Raw genomic sequence first — 21,932 nt, 5'->3', positions numbered from 1 at the left:
CACCTCTTTGATGGTCCAACGTCCCCTGTCTGTTGTTCAGTGCTTTCCCGGGTAAGGGGGCAGTAGCTCTTCAGCTGCATCAGATTCACATCTGTCAGTGTCCATGCTAGCTGGGCTAACAACAAATGTAGAATTACTGATGCTAGCATTGGATGTGCTCGTGGAAGCAGAACAACTTGTGTCGTCGACAGATGCAGGTGTAGTACTGCTGGTAGTAGCAGTACTACCAGTAGAGCTGGTATGTGTCTCTATGGATGAGGGCCTTACTTTTTTAAACGATTTTAACCATCACTTTTCGAGCAAACGAAATGAGCAGCAGCTACGTTTGGCTACATACAGACTGTTAGTGGAATTCCCGCGAGAGAGTAATGGTTAATGTGATTGGATGTTAATTATTTGACGAGGCTACCTGTATCTGACATTGTGTTGTTATTTTGCTGAACACTCGATAGTTTAATTTTATTTTTGGCAGTGAAATGAGGCTACTCTGGCGAGAAAAAAACCTCACCCATTGGAAAATCTAAATGGACTGTTTGAAAAGGTGAAGAAGAAATACATGTTTTGGGAATACCTGCATAGGAATAATTTAATTTCAGTATAAATTGTTTTAAAAACGCGATTGTAGTGTTTTCATTATTTGTAAATAATACAATTTCCCTGTCATACTACACATTTTCATCATAGGACATATTTAATTGCTTGTAATTGAATGTAAAGGAATAGTTCACTCAAAATATAACCAAATGTGGATTATAGGGGAATAAGGTGAGTTTTCAAAATTCTAATGCATACAATGTGTCTTCAGACAGGGATACTAAATGTAAAGGGAAATTATGTATAAAAAAACATGTTTCTTTCTTTTTCTGGAGGGGCCCAACGATGTCAATATATTTGATAGTTATGGGGGTACCCAGCCCACTCAAGCAACAGAGCCCCACAGTGGATGCATCATAATACCCATAAAACCTAGCGGTCAAACATGGAAATGGTTCCAAACATTTTCATTTACTGTTAGATATTTTATATAACTAATATTTGTTGTCTTATTTATGCATTTGGTCTTGTACAGAATAGTATCCTAGTAGCAGTCAGATATTTACAATGTGCCATGAATACTAGACTATTTTTTTTGCAAAGAAGCTAGCTAGCTAGCTACCTAAATGATGCTAGCAACATACCCTTATTTTACCAGATCCTTTTCTCCTTCAGCCAGTGGAGGTCTATATTTAATCCTTTATCATTTCTGCCAACTAAATGAATGAGGAGATCTATTTAAATTCATGGTGTCAGAATGCACGTCTGTATTAAAGCAATTCAGAACTAACTTGTGGACATGTTCCGTTAAGTTTTGCCGACTTTTTACAGAATTTAAACATAATCAGGAATTCATATTTATTTGACAGGAATGCTCCTAGTCTCCCATCAATCACGTCAAACACCTGAACTCCAACAATGACATTGTTTTAAAGAAATCAAAATGGTAAACAATGCATACATACAGTATGCCTTTCATACATAACATACTGTATAAATATCCGACTTGAAGTAAAGATTACATTTTTTATTAATCAATGCTACAAACTTGGTACATCGCAGAGCACCATATGAACTGTTATTACAGTCAGAGAGCCACAGATTCTTCTGATTTTCCATTTTAGGAATTAGACCAGCACAAATAACACAACATGTAAAACAGCATATTGTGATTTTTGGTGGGTGAGTTACAAATGGAAAAACAACTGGATGTGTAAGGTAGGTTTATTAGAAAATACTAGGTCAACTCCAGCAGAATGAGAAACAAAACAAGGAAGCCATGCATAAACACAGTTATATCAACACCCATCTTGTCGATTGAATGTTGCTGCTGTCAATTTACCACTGCATTCAGACTGAACCCCAGAATAGACAGGACAGCTCTACACAGGTGAAAAAAAGTCGCAAAAACAGTACACCACAAAACTTTTACATGTGTTACTGAGTCTAGATACTATCAAATCAGAAGAAGAACAAGTTAAGGAAGCAACTAATGCCGGTTTGCCTGAGGCTGATGCCATGAAGGTGTTTGTACACATGTACAGTGGGGCAAAAAAGTATTTAGTCAGCCACCAATTGTGCAAGTTCTCCCACTTAAAAAGATGAGAGAGGTACACTTCAACTATGACAGACAAAATTAGAAAACAAAATCCAGAAAAATCACATCGTAGGATTTTTAATGAATTTATTTGCAAATTATGGTGTAAAATAAGTATTTGTTCAATAACAAAAGTTTATCTCAATACTTTGTTATATACCCTTTGTTGGCAATGACAGAGGTCAAATGTTCTCTGTAAGTCTTCACAAGGTTTTCACACACTGTTGCTGGTATTTTGGCCCATTCCTCCATGCAGATCTCCTCTAGAGCAGTGATGTTTTGGGGCTGTTGCTGGGCAACACAGACGTTCAACTCCCTCCAAAGATTTTCTATGGGGTTGAGATCTGGAGACTGGCTAGGCCACTCCAGGACCTTGAAATGCTTTTTACGAAGCCACTCCTTCGTTGCCCGGGCGGTGTGTTTGGGATCATTGTCATGCTGAAAGACGCAGCCACGTTTCATCTTCAATGCCCTTGCTGATGGAAGGAGGTTTTCACTCAAAATCTCACGATACATGGCCCCATTAATTCTTTCCTTTACATGGATCAGTCGTCCTGGTCCCTTTGCAGAAAAACAGCCCCAAAGCATGATGTTTCCACCCCCATGCTTCACAGTAGGTATGGTGTTCTTTGGATGCAACTCAGCATTCTTTGTCCTCCAAACACGACGAGTTGAGTTTATACCAAAAAGTTATATTTTGGATTCATCTGACCATATGACATTCTCCCAATCTTCTTCTGGATCATCCAAATGCTCTCTAGCAAACTTCAGACGGGCCTGGACATGTACTGGCTTAAGCAGGGGGACACATCTGGCACTGCAGGATTTGAGTCCCTGGCGGCATAGTGTGTTACTGATGGTAGGCTTTGTTCCTTTGGTCCCAGCTCTCTGCAGGTCATTCACTAGGTCCCCCCGTGTGGTTCTGGGATTTTTGCTCACCGTTCTTGTGATTATTTTGACCCCACGGGGTGAGATCTTGCATGGAGCCCCAGATCGAGGGAGATTATCAGTAGTCTTGTATGTCTTCCATTTCCTAATAATTGCTCCCACAGTTGATTTCTTCAAACCAAGCTGCTTACCTATTGCAGATTCAGTCTTCCCAACCTGGTGCAGGTTTACAATTTTGTTTCTGGTGTCCTTTGACAGCTCTTTGGTCTTGGCCATAGTGGAGTTTGGAGTGTGACTGTTTGAGGTTGTGGACAGGTGTCTTTTATACTGACAATAAGTTCAAACAGGTGCCTTTAATACAGGTAACGAGTGGAGGACAGAGGAGCCTCTACAGGTCTGTGAGAGCCAGAAATCTTGCTTGTTTGTAGCTGACCAAATACTTATTTTCCACAACAATTTGCAAATAAAATCATTAAATCATTAATTCTGTTTTTTCCCCCTCATTTTGTCTGTCATAGTTGAAGTGTACCTATGATGAAAATTACAGGCCTCTCTCATCTTTTTAAGGAGAACTTGCACAATTGGTGGCTGACTAAATACTTTTTTTGCCCCACTGTAGACACACACTGATTAAAATAAATGCATACAAGAACACACACATACATGTAATAGTGCCAGACATGCACACAAACATATACAGTTGGCATTGCTGTTATGATTTTAGTTGTCCTTGATGTCCTTTGTTTTAAATGTATTATTTTGTTTTAATTATATATTTTTTGCATTGTTATTTGCTGTTTTCTTCTGTCTTTTTCCTTTGTCTCTTTAGTTCATTCTCTTGGTTGTTGGTATATTGAGAGGTTCTTGGGGGTGGGGAATGGAATTAATTGTATTTTTTATTTTTATTTGGGGGTGGGGGGACTGTGGGGGGCATTGAGGACAGCGTTTTGTTAACAACCTGGTGGTTTACACTATGTCTATGTGTGAATGATGGAATAATCTTACCTCAGCTGTAGGTCCATTTCAGTGTGTATGGTCACTTAGACCTACACATCAACCAGTACTGGGACCACTGGAGACTTGGAATGCTTGCTCTCAAAGTGCTGCTTGAATGTCTTCGGGTCTGCATCTACTGTATAAAGGTGAAGTACAAAATGGAGGAAGTTAACAATCTGTGGCTTATATTTTATTCAAAGTTAACACAAATTATAAACTAAGCAATAAGATCCAACAAACTACTAAAAAAATGAAAGACTGTACCACACAGGCCAGTACAATAGCCTACACATAGAGAGTAACCTAAAAGCACATACAATACCAACCAATACTACTCATCTGACAAGACAGGGCAGGTGTGGACCAGTGCTGCCTTTACTGCAGTCTTCTGGTCCGCAGCTACTCCCTTCTTCTTAACATCCGCCTCCTTGGTATCAGTCAACAAGTTCAGCTGTACCCATAGTACAGAATAATGACTTAAAGGGGTGGGCGGGTCCAGATATGAATAGCAGGAGCGTGTACAGTATACAATTTTGTTCAGTTTATACCATATTACAAATCAAGGCCTATCGTGGTGATTCGTTATGATGATTATTTAAGTCTGGTGTTAGAGCTGGGCTGGGACAAAACCGTTCACACACTCCTGCTCTTCACGACTTCCTGCAATGACCAAAACAGACCAAAGCAGGAACACAGTGTTCCAGGTTGAAACAGATTACCTAGTTGAGAGGTGATAAGACTCAGGCACACACATTGGTTCTGGAATAGAAAAGGTTCAAATAAGGTTTGCAATTTGGCATCAATAACATGACAGTAATTTGACCAAAAAACAAACAGACGTGTGAATACCAATTTATTTATTTAAATAAGGTTACATAACCATGCCTACTAGCTCTACTAATGATCTGCTGTCCAGAGGGTAACAGCAAACAGATCTATGTATTCCTGTAGTAAAGTAAGCACACTGTTGACTCAAGAGAGAATGATAATCAATGAGTCCATCTCTGAAACCTCACAAAAAGCCAGACCAAAATAATACTGCTAGCTAGGGCTGCTACAAGTCAATAAGTACTTGAAGTAGGCTACCCATCCCTCACACACATTCACAAACAAACATTATCCAGAACACCTAGCTTCACCATCTAAGTTAGCTAGTTAGTTAACTACAGGTTTATATATTGATCAAATCAAAGATTATGGATATACTGACAAGATACAGGTGTCTCCGTCCTAACAATGGGAGTCGTTGTCCACAAAGCGGCATGGTGGGCTGTCTAGGTCCCGCCTATCCTTTCTTTGGATTGGTGTATACATCTTATTATTGTAATATTTCTTTAAATATTCGATGAGGATTGTTGACGTCAGCCGCCAGTATTCAATGGAGAGAAATATTATGCCACTAGCCCCATGACATGAATATGCATAGCCATCTCGAGACATCTTCAATAGAAAGTGTTTTTTTCGCAAAGATGCCGGGATGTCACGTGTCCTACTTATATCAGTACACTCGTAACAACTTAAGCATTACAAAACTTTTATGAGATAAAATACATCTCACGTAGCAAATAACCATTATTTTTGTTGTTGAGCTAATTTGACACTCTGTTATTGACCTCCATACAAAAAGTCCTTACTTGGTGGGCAAAAACAATGAAAAAACAACCAACGGCTTAGACAGATTTTCTGCTGAGTTGGGCCTCTCTCTTCCTCTTTGATAAAAGTCACCTTGTCTGAGAGATTTACACACGTTATCAAAGCGTCACATCAGGGTAAGCCTACACGAAACACAGCCCTTAATTTCAAGTGTTTCTAAAATCCCCCATGGGGAAAATTAATGGTTGAAAATCAATTGGAACCATTTCTAAGTTTGACCGTTAGGTTTTATGAGTATTATGACATACTGTGGTATTCTAACAAATCCTGATTATGGTACTTACACTGTAGATACATTATTTACAGTGGCTGATGGAATTTTACAGCATGTCAGAAGCTGCTACCCACATGCTGTTACAGTATAATATCTTTATTATTTTGATGACATATCCCGATAAAATAAAATATTCAAAAGGTCTAGATTGCCATCTGCATACTCCACAGACAGTGGCCGTGTTCAAGAGCATCAAGACCATGATGTAGCATGGGTAAATTGTGACTGACTGACTGATCTACAAATAATATTGAGTAGTTATTTAGGATGCAAGCCAGGTGATTTGTAGATCAGTCAGTCTCGACTCGCCTTTAAAGTCGGCTGCAATAGAGCTCGCCAGCTTGAAGTCCTAAAACCTGGAAATTAGCTATATATTCAGCCATCCCTATGGGAAAAATTCATGGCAAAAGAATGGGGTTTTGGTATAAACGCCCCAAAATAAGGTCTGAGGGTAACACTAGTTTAGGAGATTTGATACGTTTTGTTCTATGAGATAATAGCAGTCAGTTAACAAGAGCTTTATGAATTATGAAGCCTTTATGTGCTTTACGTGTTTTTTTAAATTACATAAATTCTTCAAAAGTCTTCAAAATACACAAAAGTGACTGATGAAGATTATCTCCCAAGCCTGTGTTTACCACATACCTTATAGAGAAATAGTAATGGTGTCTTTTCGTAGGAACTAAATACGGCATGGTTCGTTGGAGAAAGCCTATGAGGAAAATGAATGCCGTTTTTGTACGGTTTTTGGATAAATGCTGAAAAAAAGGTCTGTGGTAAACAGGTTTAGATCTTATACATTTTGTTCCATGAGATAATCTTTAACTTTTTGTGAATTTTGAAGAATTTATGTAATAATAAAAAACACAATCACATAAAGACTTCATAATTCATAAAGTTCATGTTAACTGACTGCTGTTATCTCATAGAACAAAACGTATAAGATCTCCTAAACCTGTGTTAGCCTCAGACCTTATTTTCGCGTTAATTCCAAAACCCTATTCTTTCATCATTAATTCTTCCCACATGAAGGCTGAACCAAAGATGGTTTAGTATGAAGATATGTAGAAATGCTTCTTCAATAGAAATTCCTGATCACGCTTGTAGGCAATGTCCTGGCGACGTTGGCTTGCTAAATGTATGCGCAAAAAAATACGTAATCTGTTCTAACGGTCGTCTCGCTCCGAACTGCGCATGTGCAAACTATCAACTCAAAGGCACTCCTATATATAAACAACATTTTTTTTGCCGAAAATAAAAACGTGTCAGCTTGGCACTTTTCGGAGGTTGGAGTAATAATATGTTCAGCTACTTGAGGAATTGACTCACATATAGGTTGTTTCTTTAGATTTCAAGAAAATCAACAGCTAAGGAAGAATTGTCCACTTCTCTCATTCAGTTCTCAAACCCTAAACCCAGGTCTGGTCTACCGAGTCTGCTTCGCAAACGTTCCCGGAAGTCTCGCAATGTGTGGCCTTCTGGGTTTAGAAAATGTGGCTGAACGAACCAGAGATTTCCGGGTTTTAGGACTACAACAAAGATTTGTATAACTAACCCAAGACAGACCACAGCCGGTCGTTTCCAATGGGAACAAATTAGTCATAGTGGGCAGAACAAGCGAGGAGAGGGGGCAGAGCCAAACACGAGTTAGCGAGATTACTCACTGCTTTATTATTTAATATTCGTACAGCCCCCGTAGCTAAACCACGCCCCTAACATGATATAAGCCTTAGTTAAAGGTCGGGTAGTGACAAATGTCTAAAATTACTTGACATTTGAAATAATGTGTTGACACAACAGCGGCAAATCAAAGTATACTAGCTATGAAATGGGCTTAATCACATTGGTTGGAAACAATAGAGCTCGTCAGTTTGTAGTCACAGATTGGACAATGAGCCAGGTATTTCACCAGATGTATAAATGTGAAGCATCCGGTTTGTTTTTCCACTCACTACCAAATATGGGGATGAGAAAAAGCCTAGTCGCCGGCAATGGGAGAACATGCAGCAAGATGGATTTTTGGCTAATTTTCTCACTGATTAAACGTTTTATCTCAATACAGTTTTCTGTTCCAAAAACTAAAATATGTTGCGAATAGAGTGAACTAAGTTTAGTCAAATTTACCCTTTGCAAAAGTAGTAAAACAAATGCGTTGTTTATAAGTAGTACAACGGCGAATTGAGTTATTGCACAAGCGCATTTCAGAGTAGGTGTTTCTTAACGGAAATATGCTAATTAGAGCTATAACGCACCAATAGGATCGCACTTTGTTAGACCAATCGAAAGAGAGAGGGGCGGGATAAATCGACACGACGCTATTTGCTGCTCGGGAAACTGAGTTTTGGGGTTGTGCAGTATTTTTGCCGGGCGGAAACTCCCGCCATTTTTTTCAACCCAGTAATTAATCTCTTGCACATTTCAATTAAGTTATTACAACCCTTTACTATCATTGTAACAACTTAAACTTTCATGGACGGAAACTGCGAGTCAAAAAAAAAATCGCTCCATGAGAAGAGGCTTAGTCTTTGAGACCGGAGTGGAGAGCGCGCCAGACCCCCTGACGAGAACCTCCGCTGTTGCCGCGAGTTGGAGAATTCTGTCAGCTCGCCTCTCCATCCTCCTTTGGGACAAGCTAGCAGAAGTTTCTCCGGATAGCCTACCCGAAGAGTCCATTATCATTGCACATTTTTAAACAGCTGTTTTTGTCAAGTTTGTGTTGATTAACAATGTCACAACTACCGGCGAACAGAACAAGGATGCGATTTGACTGCTAGCAAGAAGTGCTGTGTTATTGTTTGCGAGGATTTAGCCGACTTGCTAGGTGAGCTAGCTAGATGCTACACGTTGAATGCTCCTGGAATATTTTTGGATACTTGACTACATGCTAAGGCCATATTGTCATATTTTGCGTAGTTTTGTGGTAGGAGTTTTATTTTTTAAGACTTCATCGCTGCCGTTTCGTATTCAGGATGGCACCACTGCTGGGCCGGAAACCCTACCCGCTGGTTAAGCCGCTAGCCGAGCCGCCAGGCCCAGAGGAGGAGGTCTACATCATCGAACACACCAAGGAGGCCTTCAGGAACAAAGAGTATCCTTTCACATTATGGCAAAGACGACTCCGTTCGCCAGCTAGCTAGCTGACTGTCAAAGCAAAACCATTATGCACACTTATCGGAACATCGCGTTTTGTGTCAGTGTTTTAAATGTTGTTCAGCTTCTGAAGATTAATAATAGCTAAATAGCTAACGTTAGCTATGTCGGATTTGTTGTGCTTCTTTGGGATTGTTTTCCCTATCGTAATATGCCAACACAGTCACTCACGGTTATTTCGTAGTAAAAGTTGTGCTCTCTTTTTAAAACTAGTTAACTGTTAGCTAACGTTACGGTTTGTCTAGTTAAGTACTAAAGTTACTACTATTACTTGACAATTGCGCTATCTAGCTGATCTATGCATAACTGGTTTGGGTGATTCTCACGGTCTCGGAGTTTGTCTCGGTGGCGCGTTTACTAGCATGGCTAGCTAACTTTACAGTGTAGCCTGAAGAACAAGCAGATTATATCACGTCACTTCAGACACTAACGTTAGCTCATGATCAAATCGGAAGGATTTGACTTGCAGATCAAACTTGTAAGTTTGACTTGTTGGAAATACAACGGTTGTAATATGACTTGTAAGAAAAGGCAAACGTGTATATGACATGAATCGCTTTCCAATCAAGTGTAGCCGGTGCATGGCCGCCAGGCATGCCGGATTGATATACTAATGCATCGTTCAGGTTGCTCAGCGGTGTAATACAAATACAGTTCAATACATTGTTTTGAGGTCCCCTAGCCTTACTACCAAAATATACAGAAGTATTTTGGTGCCCCACGTGAGTTTGACATGTATTGCGCCTTGAGGCTGCATAACTCACTAGGCCAAGATCCCCACTTTTTGTCTGTCTAGTCTAAAGGTACAGTACACTAAACTTATCTGATAAACAGCAAATTACGAGCCACCTGTAAACAAACCCTAATACTACTACTATACCAGTGCAAAGCATCATCAAACAAAACGTTTGTGCTCTGCATTTTGTGAGTCAGTGCAATATAATAAGTAAAGTTTGTACTGCTTAACATCTAGTTCTAGATGCCAATGTCCGAATGATATAAACATGTGTTTTAACACATTGCTTAGTCCCTACAGAGAGGAAGACTTGTCACATTTAGTTTCAGATGGAGCACAGTGTTTCTGGGGATTATTATTATTAGCGCTTTGGCTCTGTTATGAAAGGATCCAGAATGTATGCTTGGTGTGGGATGTCCCTCACATCCGGCCTTTTAATTATTGAGATCAATTACTCCTAACATGATTCATTTATTATGAATGCGGGGTCTCTCTGGGTATGCTGTAGAGCTAACTGAGTCAAGTGACTAAGTGGATGTTCCTATCCTGTGTCCTAGTACTCTCACACTATGCGATTGAGGGGAATATATGTTGTTATCCTGATGAAATGGCTACAGCGAGTATGAGGCGCGCCTGGAGAGATACGCCGAACGCATCTGGACATGCAAGAGCACCGGCAGCAACCAGCTCACACACAAGGAGGCCTGGGAGGAGGAGCAAGAAGTCACTGAACTGTGAGTAACAAGCAAGTCTAGCTTGAGCGACATTACGACCGCTAACATAAATGCTCTGTTTCAAAAGAAATATAAATCATCATTACATGCAGAGGCTAAAAAGATCAGTGTAGCTCTGTCTGTAGCACACACTGCTCACTGACTCCAGTTGAAGGTCACATGATTTACACCTGTGTTATTGGACGTTCCCTGCTCGCCTCCTTCCTTTCTATTTGCAGGACGTATGGATTGAGTCATCCTGGAATCTAGTGAATCCAGTGATGGGGAGAATGCATTTTATTTCATGAAATGAAGAGGGTGCAAAATAAGAGTGTGGCCTGGTCTAGAAACAACCCCTAGGCACTTGTGTGCATCTGAAGGGATTGTTTATAGACCAGGTCTAGGTTCTCTCATTTGATACGTGTCCAAATTGGCTGCTGTGGCATTGAGTGCTGTGGGAGGACATTAAGCTTTGAGTTCTGTGTACACGAATGACCTCAGAGCAGTGCCACAGCCAGGCTGTGCTCCTCCGGCACCCTCAGCGCAGGCCAGTCAGGATCAGCAGCCGTATTTAAAGATGTCTATTTATACCATGCAGGGAAGCCAGGATTTGAATTGGCTCCCCCTGTTGGAGAAGTGGTTGTGTACAGATAGGATAGGCATTGGTGGTCCTAGCAGTCTGTTTCATTGAGGTGTGTTAATTTGTACGTATTCCTTGGATTGGACTGCTCCATGCATGTTTATGAATTACGGAAAGCATTTGCAGGTGACTTGATTAATGAAGTAACAGTAGCCATACTAAGCTATCTGTCAAAATGATTTGAGTGGAAGTGCACCAATAAACCCAAATCAGTTAGTGTAAGAACTGTTTATTGCTGTCATTTTCTATTGAGTGTTAGATAAATTAATGTTTGACATGAGTGTTTTATGTCCAGGCTTCAGGAGGAATACCCACTATGGTTTGAGAAGCCCGTCCTGGAGATGGTCCACCACAACACGGTCTCCCTGGACAAGCTGGTGGACCAGGCCTGGGTGGAGATCCTCACCAAGTACGCCGTAGATGAGGAGTGTGACTTTCTGGTGAGTTTTCTTTATTTTGGTCGAATGCTGTGAATGTTTGTTTTCATGTGGTGTGATAGTAGTCAATGAAGGTGGAAGAAATACTGTTAATGGAATATATGTTGATAGAAAATGAAATAGCTTTTTACCCCCCTCCACCTATTCATTTTGTTTTTATCAAGGTGGGGAAGGAAAAGAGTTTGCGGGTTAAGGTCGTAAAGATACACCCGCTTGAGGGGAACGCTGAGGGGGAGACGTCAGAGAAGAAGCTCGACGGAGCCTGCGACTCTCCTTCCAGCGACAAGGAGAATGCAAGCCAGGAGAACCAGAAGAAGGAACAACAGCTGCCCAGAGAGGAGGAGAGCCCCAGGGAGACTAGGGAAAGCAGGAGAGAGAGCCTCAGTGAGTACAGCACCTTTGGGACATGTTGTGCTAACAAATACAATTATTAGATTTTGGGTAACATACACCAAAATCCACCACAGTAGGTGTGTGAACGTTTAAACTAAATTGGGATCCTTAAAGTTAACCTGTTACTCCTACCCCCTACATTTTCAAACATTCTGTTAAAAATCGCGCAACTTTTCAGAGCCCTGCTGCGGCAGCGTAGCCTAGTGGTTAGAGCGTTGGACTAGTAACCGGAAGGTTGCAAGTTCAAACCCCTGAGCTGACAAGGTACAAATCTGTCGTTCTGCCCCTGAACAGGCAGTTAACCCACTGTTCCCAGGCCGTCATTGAAAATAAGAATGTGTTCTTAACTGACTTGCCTGGTTAAATAAAGGTAAAAAAAAAAAAAAAAAAAAAAAAAAATGCCAGGAATATACTATATGCATATGATTAGTATGTGTGGATAGAAAACACTCAGACGTTTATAAAACTGGTTAAATCACTGCTGTGACTATAACATAACGTGCATTTCATCGAAAAGTGCAGGAAAATCTGATCACTGAAAATGGAAAAATATATCCATGTGTGACTTGAACCCATTGATAAAGGTGAACCACATTTAATGGGGCTGAGGTTGCAATACCTACAGCTTCCACACGTTGTCTAGAGTCTTGTCATTTGCCTACTATTTGTTTCTTGGTCAAACAGACGCAAGGCAGCGCATTTCTTCCGGTCTCCGACCGGATATTTTGGTTGAGATTTGCCCGGACATTATTTCCAGACGGACAGCTAAAGAATATACTTCGCCTCGTGATCAATTTGATCGCTTATTAACGTTTACTAATACCTAAAGTTGCATTACAAAAGTATTTCGAAGTGTTTTGTGAAAGTTTATCGTCAACTTTTTTAATTTAAAAAAATTACGTTACGTTATAAGACGCTATTTTTTTCGTTTATCACACAGTCTTCATAGATCGATATCTAGGCGATATATGGACCGATTTAATCGGAAAAAAGACCCAATAGTGATTATGGGACATCTAGGAGTGCCAACAAAGAAGATGGTCAAAGGTAATGAATGTTTTATATTTTATTTGTGCGATTTGTGTAGCGACGACTATGCTAATTATTTTGTTTACGTCCCCTGCGGGTCTTTTGGGGTGTTACATGCTATCAGAAATTAGCTTCTCATGCTTTCGCCGAAAAGCATTTTAAAAATCTGACTTGTTGCCTGGATTAACAACGAGTGTAGCTTTAATTCAATACCCTGCATGTGTATTTTAATGAACGTTTGAGTTTTAACTAGTACTATTAGCATTTATCGTAGCGCATTTGCATTTCCAGATGTCTAGATGGGACGCCTGCGTGTCAGGTAGGAGCAAGAGGTTAAGGAAAACTCTGACCCATTTTTTTGTTTTTTCCCAACAAAATGTTAATTGCAGTGCAGTTACAGTGGTGTAAGGTACTTAATATGGATAGGGGAGACGCTAGCGTCTCAACTGGCCAATTGCTGGGGGAAATGCAGAGCGCCAGATTCAAATAAAATTTGAAAAATTCAAACTTTCATTAAATCACACATGTAAGATACTCAATTAAAACAACACTCGTTGTGAATCCAGCCAACATGTCAGATTTTTTAAATGCTTTTCTGCGAAAGATAAGAAGCTATTATCTGATAGCCTGCACTATCTGCACCAGCAGTAAACAATGGAGCTAGCATAGCAGGCGCTACACAAAATGCTGAAATAAAATATAAGACAAGCATTACTTTTGACGAGCTTCTTTTGTTGGCACTCCAATATGTCCCATAAACATCACAATTGGTCCTTTTGTTAGATTAATTCTGTCCATATATATCGTCACCACAAAATATTTCTGAACAGTTAGTCCTCGGGGTTTTGCCTGCTCCATAAGTTCTGTTATACTCAGACATGATTCAAACAGTTTTAGAAACTTCAGTGTTTTCTATCTACGAATAATATGCATATCTTATATTCTTTGCATGAGTAGCAGGAAGTTGAAATTGGACACGCTATTTATCCAAAAGGGAAAATTCTGCCCCCTAGCTTTAAGAGGTTAAAGGAAAACTATTTTATATATGAATGCAATGCAAAAAATAATAAACATGTCAGTTTAAACCATGTGTCAAACTCATTCCATTGAGGGCCGAGTGACTGCGGGTTTTCACTCCTCCCTTGTTACTTGATTGATGAATTTAAGGTCACTGATTAGTAAAGCAACTTACCTCAACTGGTTGTCTTAATTGAAACCAAAAACCATCAGTTTTGACACATCCCTAAAATACAGCACATGGAGCTTTAAGATGTGTGCCAGTTCAGAGACCTCAGTTTTTGCATTATTAAAGAGAATTGTCAAATGGACAAATTTGTACATGTAAATATAGCATAAAATCCACATAGGCCTGATCCCCAAAAATTCACATGCGTGTAAAAATATACTGTGTGCTTGTTTCCCATTAGGTGACCGAGCACGGCGCTCCCCCAGGAAAACTCCCACCGCTATGAAGGAGGAGAAGAAGAGATGGGTGATGCCAAAGTTCCTGCCACACAAGTATGACGTGAAGCTGATCAGTGAGGACAAGGTTGGCGTCCTCTCCACTGCTTTAAAATGTCTGGTTCATTTCTGGCCATCAAGTGTGCACATGTTTTATGTAACTGGGTCGTGTTCATTGGTTACACAATGGGGGGGGGGATCGGAACAGGAAGGGGCTACCTACATTTGTCGAATAAGAAATGCACGTTTTTGTTTTCCGTTTCCAAATAGATTGAAAATATTTTCCGTTGCATGCTGTAATGAACATAACACCGGGGTCTATGTTATGTCATTTCTATACATTTTTAAACCCTACACCAACAGGTCATCAGTGATGTCCCAGTGGACAGCCTCTTCCGGACTGAGCGCCCTCCGACCAAGGAGATCATGCGCTACTTCATCCGCCACTATGCACTCCGGCTTGGGATGGGAGAGACGGCCCCCTGGGTGGTGGAGGATGAACTGGTGAAGAAGTTCAACCTGCCCAGCAAATTCAGCGACTTCCTCCTTGATCCACACAAGGTAAACCTAGATTTATATGGGGTTTTAATTTCTTTTTTTTTGTCCAAAAACCTCCACATAATCTCCTGTTGATTTTGGAGCAATGGATTATGTGATGGACATGTTGATAAAATAAAACATGAAGACAAAACAGCATCATACATTGCCTTTAGAAACTATTCATACACCTTGACCTATTTTACTTTTTGTTCTTACAGCCTGAATTGAAATGTTTAAAAAATCTCACCCTTCTACATACAATACCCCATAATGACAGTGAAAACATATTTTTGTTAATTTATTGAAAATTAAATAAAGAAATAACTAATTTAAAAATTAGATTTCACACCCCCTGAGTCAATACGTTTGGCAGCAACTATAGCTGAGTCTTTCTGGGTTGGTCTCTTAAGAGCTTTCCACACCAGGATTGTGCCCATTTATTAGTTGGTAAATTCTTCAAGCTCTGTCGACTTGGTTGTTGATCATTACTAGGCAACAATATTCAGGTTTTGCCATAGATTTTCAAGTAGATTTAAATCAACTAAATTGTCAACTCCGGAACATTCCCTGTCTTCTTGGTGTGCGGTCCCAGTGTAGATTTGGCCTTGTGTTTTAGGTTATTGTCCTACTGAAAGGCGAATTAATCTCCAGTGTAGATTTGGCCTTGTGTTTCACGCTATTGTCCTACTGAAAGGCGAATTAATCTCCCAGTGTAGATTTGGCCTTGTGTTTCAGTTTATTGTCCTACTGAAAGGCGAATTAATCTCCCAGTGTAGATTTGGCCTTGTTCAGGTTATTGTCCTACTGAAGGGCGAATTAATCTCCCAGTGTAGATTTGGCCTTGTTCAGGTTATTGTCCTACTGAAAGGCGAATTAATCTCCCAGTGTCTGGTGGAAAGCAGACTGAACCTCTTAAGATTTTGCCTGTGGTTAACTCCAATCTGTCTTTATTTATTTTTATCCTGAATATCTCCCCAGTCCGTAAAGATTACAAGCACACCCATAACATTATGTAGCCGCTGCTATGCTTGCAAATATTGAGAGGCTTACTCAGTAATATGTTTGGGGCAAATCCAGTACTTTGTATTCAGGACAAAAAGTGAATTGCTTTGTCAATTTTTTTGCAATATTATTTCAGTGCCTTGTTGCAAACAGGATACATGTTTTGGAATATATGTTTTATTTTGCACAGGCTTCCTTTTCACTCTGTGAATTACGTTAGTATTTTGGAGCAACTACAATGTTGATCTATCCTCAGTTTTCTCCATTGATTGGCCTCCTAGAGAAATCCATGACCGATTTCCTTCCTCTTCGACAACTGAGTTGGGAAGGATGCCTTTATCTTCGTAGTGATATGTATTGATACACCAAGAAAAAGTGTAATGACTTCATCATGGTCAAAGGGATATTCGATGTCTGCTTTGTTTTTTTACCCATCTACCAATAGGTGCCCTCCCTGGTCTTTGTGGTTGAATCTGTTTGAAATGTACTGCTCGACTGAGGGACCTTACAGATTGTGTGTGTGGGGTACAGAGATGAGGTAGTCATTTAACAAATGTTCAACACTTATTATTTCAGAGTCCATGCAACTTAAGTCAAGGGGTATAAATATTTTCTGAAGGCACTGTGTTTTTATATAACATTTGTTTTTAAGTATGTGACTAATAGTTTTGTTTGCCTTCTAGTTTTTCACAGAGAATCCAGTCTCAGCCAAGCGCAAGAGCCTGAGCTCAACAGAGGGCAAACTCAGTAAGAAGCTGAAGACCTCAAACACCCCGGGAGGAGGGAATTCGGGGAACGAGAAGAAAAATGATTCTCTTGGCATGCCCCTGAGCCCTACAATCTGGGGCCACATGCAGGTTTCTCAAATTTTATACATGCTGATGTAATCTCATTTGCATATATTTTTAGCTGGCTTAGTGGTTTTCTAAAGAATCAGAGGATTTGTTAGATGTTCAATTGAATTTGCATATTTAGTCTTTCAGTGGATTGAATCAATAAAGCATCCCATTTATTTTGTAGATGAAAATGAATGGCTCGCCTCTGAAGGTAAAGAACTCCGGAACCCCCAAGAAAAGAGAGGGTGGGGCTTCTGTACTCTCCTCCCCCAAATCCAGCAAAAAACCTGGAGACAAGAAATCTGCTACTGGCAAAAAGACCCCCGGCAAGAGCGGCCTGAAGGCATCATTCAAAAAAGATGAAAAGGGTGGAGGTGCCAAAAAGCCCAAGATGAAACAAATGACTCTGTTGGACTTGGCCAAGAGCCCTCATTCCGCTGGAAGCCCCAAGAAGAGATCCCGGAGCACCGGCCCAGGGACCCCCAAGCTTGGCAAGTCCCTGCACCCCATGGCCCTGCATCTGCTGCGCTACTACAAGGAACACAAGGGCAAGGAGGACAAGAGGAACGCCATGTCCTGTCTCATATCCAAGGCGGCCAAGGCCCTCTCGCCTGAGGACCGGGGCCGGCTTCCTGAGGAGCTCTGCGATCTTGTCCTGAAGCGCTGGGAGTTGCTGGAGCACAAGAAGAAATGGGCGGCCATGAGCGAGGAGGAGAAGCGGGACGTGATGAGGAAGAGGCGTGAGGAGATCAAGGAGAAGCTCCGGGAGAAGACGAAGGAGCGGCGGGAGAAGGAGCTGCAGGTGCGCCGTGAGCAACAGCGCCGCTATGAGGACCTGGAGATCGAGGGCGGCAAGGCACTGCCTGTCTTCAAGCTGGTCGACATGCCAGAGGGCCTGCCCAATTCCCTGTTCGGAGATGTGGCCATGGTGGCGGACTTCCTCAACTGCTACGCGGGCCTGCTAATGCCCGATGACCAGTACCCAGTGACGGCAGTGGCCTTGATGGAGGCTCTGGCTGGGGAAAAGGCAGGTTTCCTCTACCTGAACCGTGTGCTGGTGGTGCTGCTGCAGACCCTGCTGCAGGACGAGCTAGCCGAGGGCTACAGCGAGCTGGACATGCCCCTGTCGGAGATCCCCCTCACCCTCCACTCTGTCTCGGAGCTGGTGCGCCTGTGCCTGCGGCCGTGTGACGCCCACGGCGATGACTCGGGCTCTGGGGGGGATGATTGGGGCCCCCTAGGGGGCTTCGACCAGGTGGTAAGCAGTGAGTTCCTTGAGCGGCTGGAGGCGGTGGAGGTGTTCGAGTTGACGTCAACGGAGAAGGCCAGCCTGCTGGTGGCACTGTCTCACCGCATCCTCATGACCTACTCGGTGGAGGACCACGTGGACTCCATGCAGCAGCGCTCGGCCGAGCTGTGGAAGGATAGGCTGGCCTCGCTCAAGGAGGTCAACGACCGCAAACGGGCTGAGAAGCAACGGCGCAAGGAACAAGCTGATGTCAAAGGCGAGGAGGCTGCCAGTGGCGACACGCCGTCAGCCACCACCAAGGTGGAGAAGAAGAAAGAGGGTAGCACCAAGAAAGAGGTGAAGGTGAAAGCAGAGCCGGTGGCCGCGGAGCCGGAAGACATGATCAGTACGGTTAAGAGTAGGAGGCTGATGTCCATCCAGGCCAAGAAGGAAAAGGAGGAGCATGACAGACAGAACAAAGGTAAGGACAGCTGGACATGTAGATCATTAGAATGGGCCAGTTTTCCTTTTCCTGGTGAGGAAATACTCCCTATCATTAGGCAACAGTAAACATGTCGTCCCCACAAATGATGCAGCGCCCCTTTGAGCCAATCAGTATAATTTTTAAAATGCCAGGTCTCTATGGAAAGACACATCATTCACTCAAGTTTTGTCAAAATTCAGCCAGTGGTGTTTTGAGTTTGTGGGTAAGCTAGACTCCTGTCCAAATTTCATCACTGAGTCAAACCGATCAAGAAATAGAAACGTGTTCGTTATAGCGCCACCGTGTGGTCGATATGATTGTTCTTGCATATGTTGTTTCTTGAGTGTTTTCAACATGTGTACCAAATGTTATTAGAATATGAATATCGTTGACAGATTTATATGCATTAGTGCCAGACCACGCTCACATGAAAGTTTATTGGTCAATAGCGGCCATGTTTTTAGGTACTAGTCTGGAAAATATTGCTTGATGTGGCTGTGGCATCTATGGACAATGCAAGTTTCATGCAGATTGGTCATTCAGTGGCAGAAGAATCGCGGGGAACTCTTTTTGAATTTATAAAAGAAAAAAAGATGGGGAGAATGGTGGAAATTCCATGTCTGACCTTATGAGTCTGAGGCAAATATATGTTCCTTGTGAGGAGAGAGACCTATGTTCCAAATGTCATGATTGTAGATCAAACGGTGAGGGGCTTGACCTTTCCAAGTTTGCATTTTCAATCTGTTACAGCGCCATTATCTGGCCATTTTGTAAATGCCACATCTCTATGGTAAGACTCGTCTTTCACACAAGTTTCATTAATGGGGCCAATACGGTCTGATGTCTCATGTGACTAACTTATTAACAGACGGAGACAGATCCACAGTCCTCACCCCGATTTTCATTGTGGGGGACAATTAGAAAGGATAAGATAGCTATGGTTGAGTCCATAGTTGCTTAGGTGATTTATGCAATGGCAATGCTCTGTTATGAGTGAGTGCCGGCTCAAATTCTGTTTTGTCTCCCCTCAGAGCGTATGGAGAAGGAGGCGGAGGAGGAGCGTGTCCGCAAGCAGAAGGCTGCAGCAGAGAGGGCCTTCCAGGACGGCATCGCCAAAGCCAAACTGGTGCTGAGGAGAATCCCACTGGGAACTGATCGAAACCATAACAGGTCAGCACGCAAAATTTGAAGGTTCACAATATGTTTAGGTGTTTTATTTACAGTCGACTATTGATACATGCACATAGTACTCTGGTTTAGTGCATGCATCCTCAACGGTCCCAAGACATTGGATATATTAGGAATCGACAACTATGTAAACCGTTTTACTACATACAGTTGATGCAGGTCACTGTTGGTTTATATTACCATCGGTATTGACCCGCCAACTCTTTGTCTGTGTGTTAGGTACTGGCTGTTTTCTGATGTTGTGCCTGGCCTGTACATAGAGAAGGGCTGGGTGCACGACAGCATTGACTACAGTTACACCCTCCCCCTGGAAGATTCTACAGCCGAGCCTGAGGACGAGGAGGCTACCAAAGAGGAAACTAATGGTAAGTTCGTACACTGTCATCACAGCTGAGAGTCGGGGTGGCAGGGTAGCCTAGTGGTTAGAGCGTTGGACTAGTAACCGGAAGGTTGCAAGTTCAAACCCCCGAGCTGACACGGTACAAATCTGTCGCTCTGCCCCTGAACAAGCAGTCATTGAAAATAAGAATTTGTTCTTAACTGACTTGCCTGGTTAAATAAAGGTAAAAATAAAAAGTCTGCAAACCTTAGTACTAGGACTTCCTCAGCTTATGCTCTTCACTAGCTATGTTTAGTGCCTCATGTCCCAGAAGATTAAATAAATATAATTGATAAATATATACAGAAAGGACACAAGATCAGTTGAATAACAAAACAAGCACTCGATCATGTAGAAACTATTGTTATGTGGAATCATGAGTCTAAATACAAAATCTGGAGTGAATCTGACAAATGGTTCATGAGGAGAAGATGCTTGCAGATTTTGAGCATTAGCGTTACATATGCAAAGAATGAGTTACAATAGTTTCCTTGTTTTAGATGTCAATACGAAATTCAGTGTGGTTTATCTTAAGGACATCCACGATAGCGATGACAAGTTGATGGTCCGATGTTGAGTGGATTTACACTGGTTTTAAATGGACACATCAAATAACTCTTGACCATTTCCAAAGTTTTTCTCAAACTATGTTAAGACTTGTACCATGGGCCTACATGTAATGTGGTTATTTTGGTCATAAGAAAAAGTCTTTGGTAGTATTTTTAGCATATGTGAGTAAATCTGACTTAGTCCCTGAGGTTTTTTTGAATGATTATCTGGAGCATTAGCGTTACATCAAAAGGTGAATTGGTAAAATAGTTTCCTTATTTCTTAAGATCTCAGTGCCAAACTTAGTTTCAAGTTGATAGGCCATCGTGGAGTGGATTTACAAAGGATTTCAATGGACATGTCAAATCTGCTTTCCTCATTTATTAATAACTCAGCCTAAGTCAAAGTCAGGGTGTGTGGTCGACCTCATCTCTGCTCTCACATCCAACCTGGATCGATGTTTGGTTTTATTTGCAGACAAGAGCACTAAATCCAGCTTCACACAGACATTAGCTGGCAAAGGGTGCCATAGGTTTTTATGGTCAAATCATGACTTCAGTGATCTTCAGGTCAGAAAGTCTGAGTTCTCGAAAGAGGCCTGAGATTCTGAGTTGTACCTGTTCAAAACAATTTTTCCTAGTCTGAGCTCTTCTTTTAAATGTATTTTTTATACATGTTCCCGGCTGTCTTGAACACACTGATTTTCGAGTTCTGAACTTGGCATTAATGATCAAAATGAGATGGCAGGATATTCTCTTTGAGTCAGGAACCTAAACACCTGCATGCTTGTGTTCAGGTCGTTCAGTTTCCCAAATATGTCTGTTACGTAAGCAAGGAGACACATTTTATTAGTCACAAGTTCCTCTCTCAATGTGAAAAATCTCACGCGACCCCTTTTTTATATCGGGTGATCCCTAGTTTGGGAATCGCTGTCTTAACCAATCCCTTTGTTTTTCTCAAACTAAGTTACAGGGTTCGTACGTCATGAAAATCCTGGAAGTAATGGAATTTAAAAAAAAGTTTTCCATCAACTTCTCCGTTGCTCGCAGAGAGATACTGTCGGACATTGCAGCAGCAGTTAGGTCTATATATAGCCTGTAAAATATGATCGAGAACAGACTAGGTAGCCAGTTAAAAATGTATATTGTACCCTGTAGTTAACTGTTTAGCTGCAGTTAGCATGTATGTTTTCGTCATGTTCCCCCAAAAAATCCACTGAAACTTG

General features: G+C 41.5%; 1 protein-coding gene across 4 annotated transcripts in view; it reads left to right on the top strand.

Moving 5' to 3' along the window:
• Positions 1-8,263: 8,263 nt before the first annotated feature.
• LOC118384022 (tyrosine-protein kinase BAZ1B-like) overlaps positions 8,264-21,932 on the top strand; it is a 28,287-nt gene continuing 14,618 nt past the window's right edge. The window contains exons 1-11 of one of the 4 annotated variants that reach the window (XM_035770386.2): positions 8,265-8,763; positions 8,911-9,030; positions 10,446-10,562; positions 11,477-11,621; positions 11,783-12,002; positions 14,468-14,589; positions 14,865-15,062; positions 16,727-16,900; positions 17,064-18,588; positions 19,623-19,761; positions 19,999-20,144. In XM_035770386.2, the coding sequence (XP_035626279.1) occupies positions 8,912-9,030; positions 10,446-10,562; positions 11,477-11,621; positions 11,783-12,002; positions 14,468-14,589; positions 14,865-15,062; positions 16,727-16,900; positions 17,064-18,588; positions 19,623-19,761; positions 19,999-20,144 (2,905 nt within the window). In that variant the 5' untranslated portion in view covers positions 8,265-8,763; position 8,911. Of the gene's footprint in view, positions 9,031-10,445; positions 10,563-11,476; positions 11,622-11,782; positions 12,003-14,467; positions 14,590-14,864; positions 15,063-16,726; positions 16,901-17,063; positions 18,589-19,622; positions 19,762-19,998; positions 20,145-21,932 lie in introns of all 4 variants that reach the window. The other 3 variants (XM_035770394.2, XM_035770402.2, XM_035770389.2) reach the window with 3 other exon arrangements.

Source organism: Oncorhynchus keta, chromosome 1 (assembly GCF_023373465.1).
Source record: "Oncorhynchus keta strain PuntledgeMale-10-30-2019 chromosome 1, Oket_V2, whole genome shotgun sequence".
Taxonomy (NCBI): Eukaryota; Metazoa; Chordata; class Actinopteri; order Salmoniformes; family Salmonidae; genus Oncorhynchus; species Oncorhynchus keta.
Note: the sequence above shows the minus strand (reverse complement) of the source record. Positions and strands in the feature narration are given on the sequence as shown.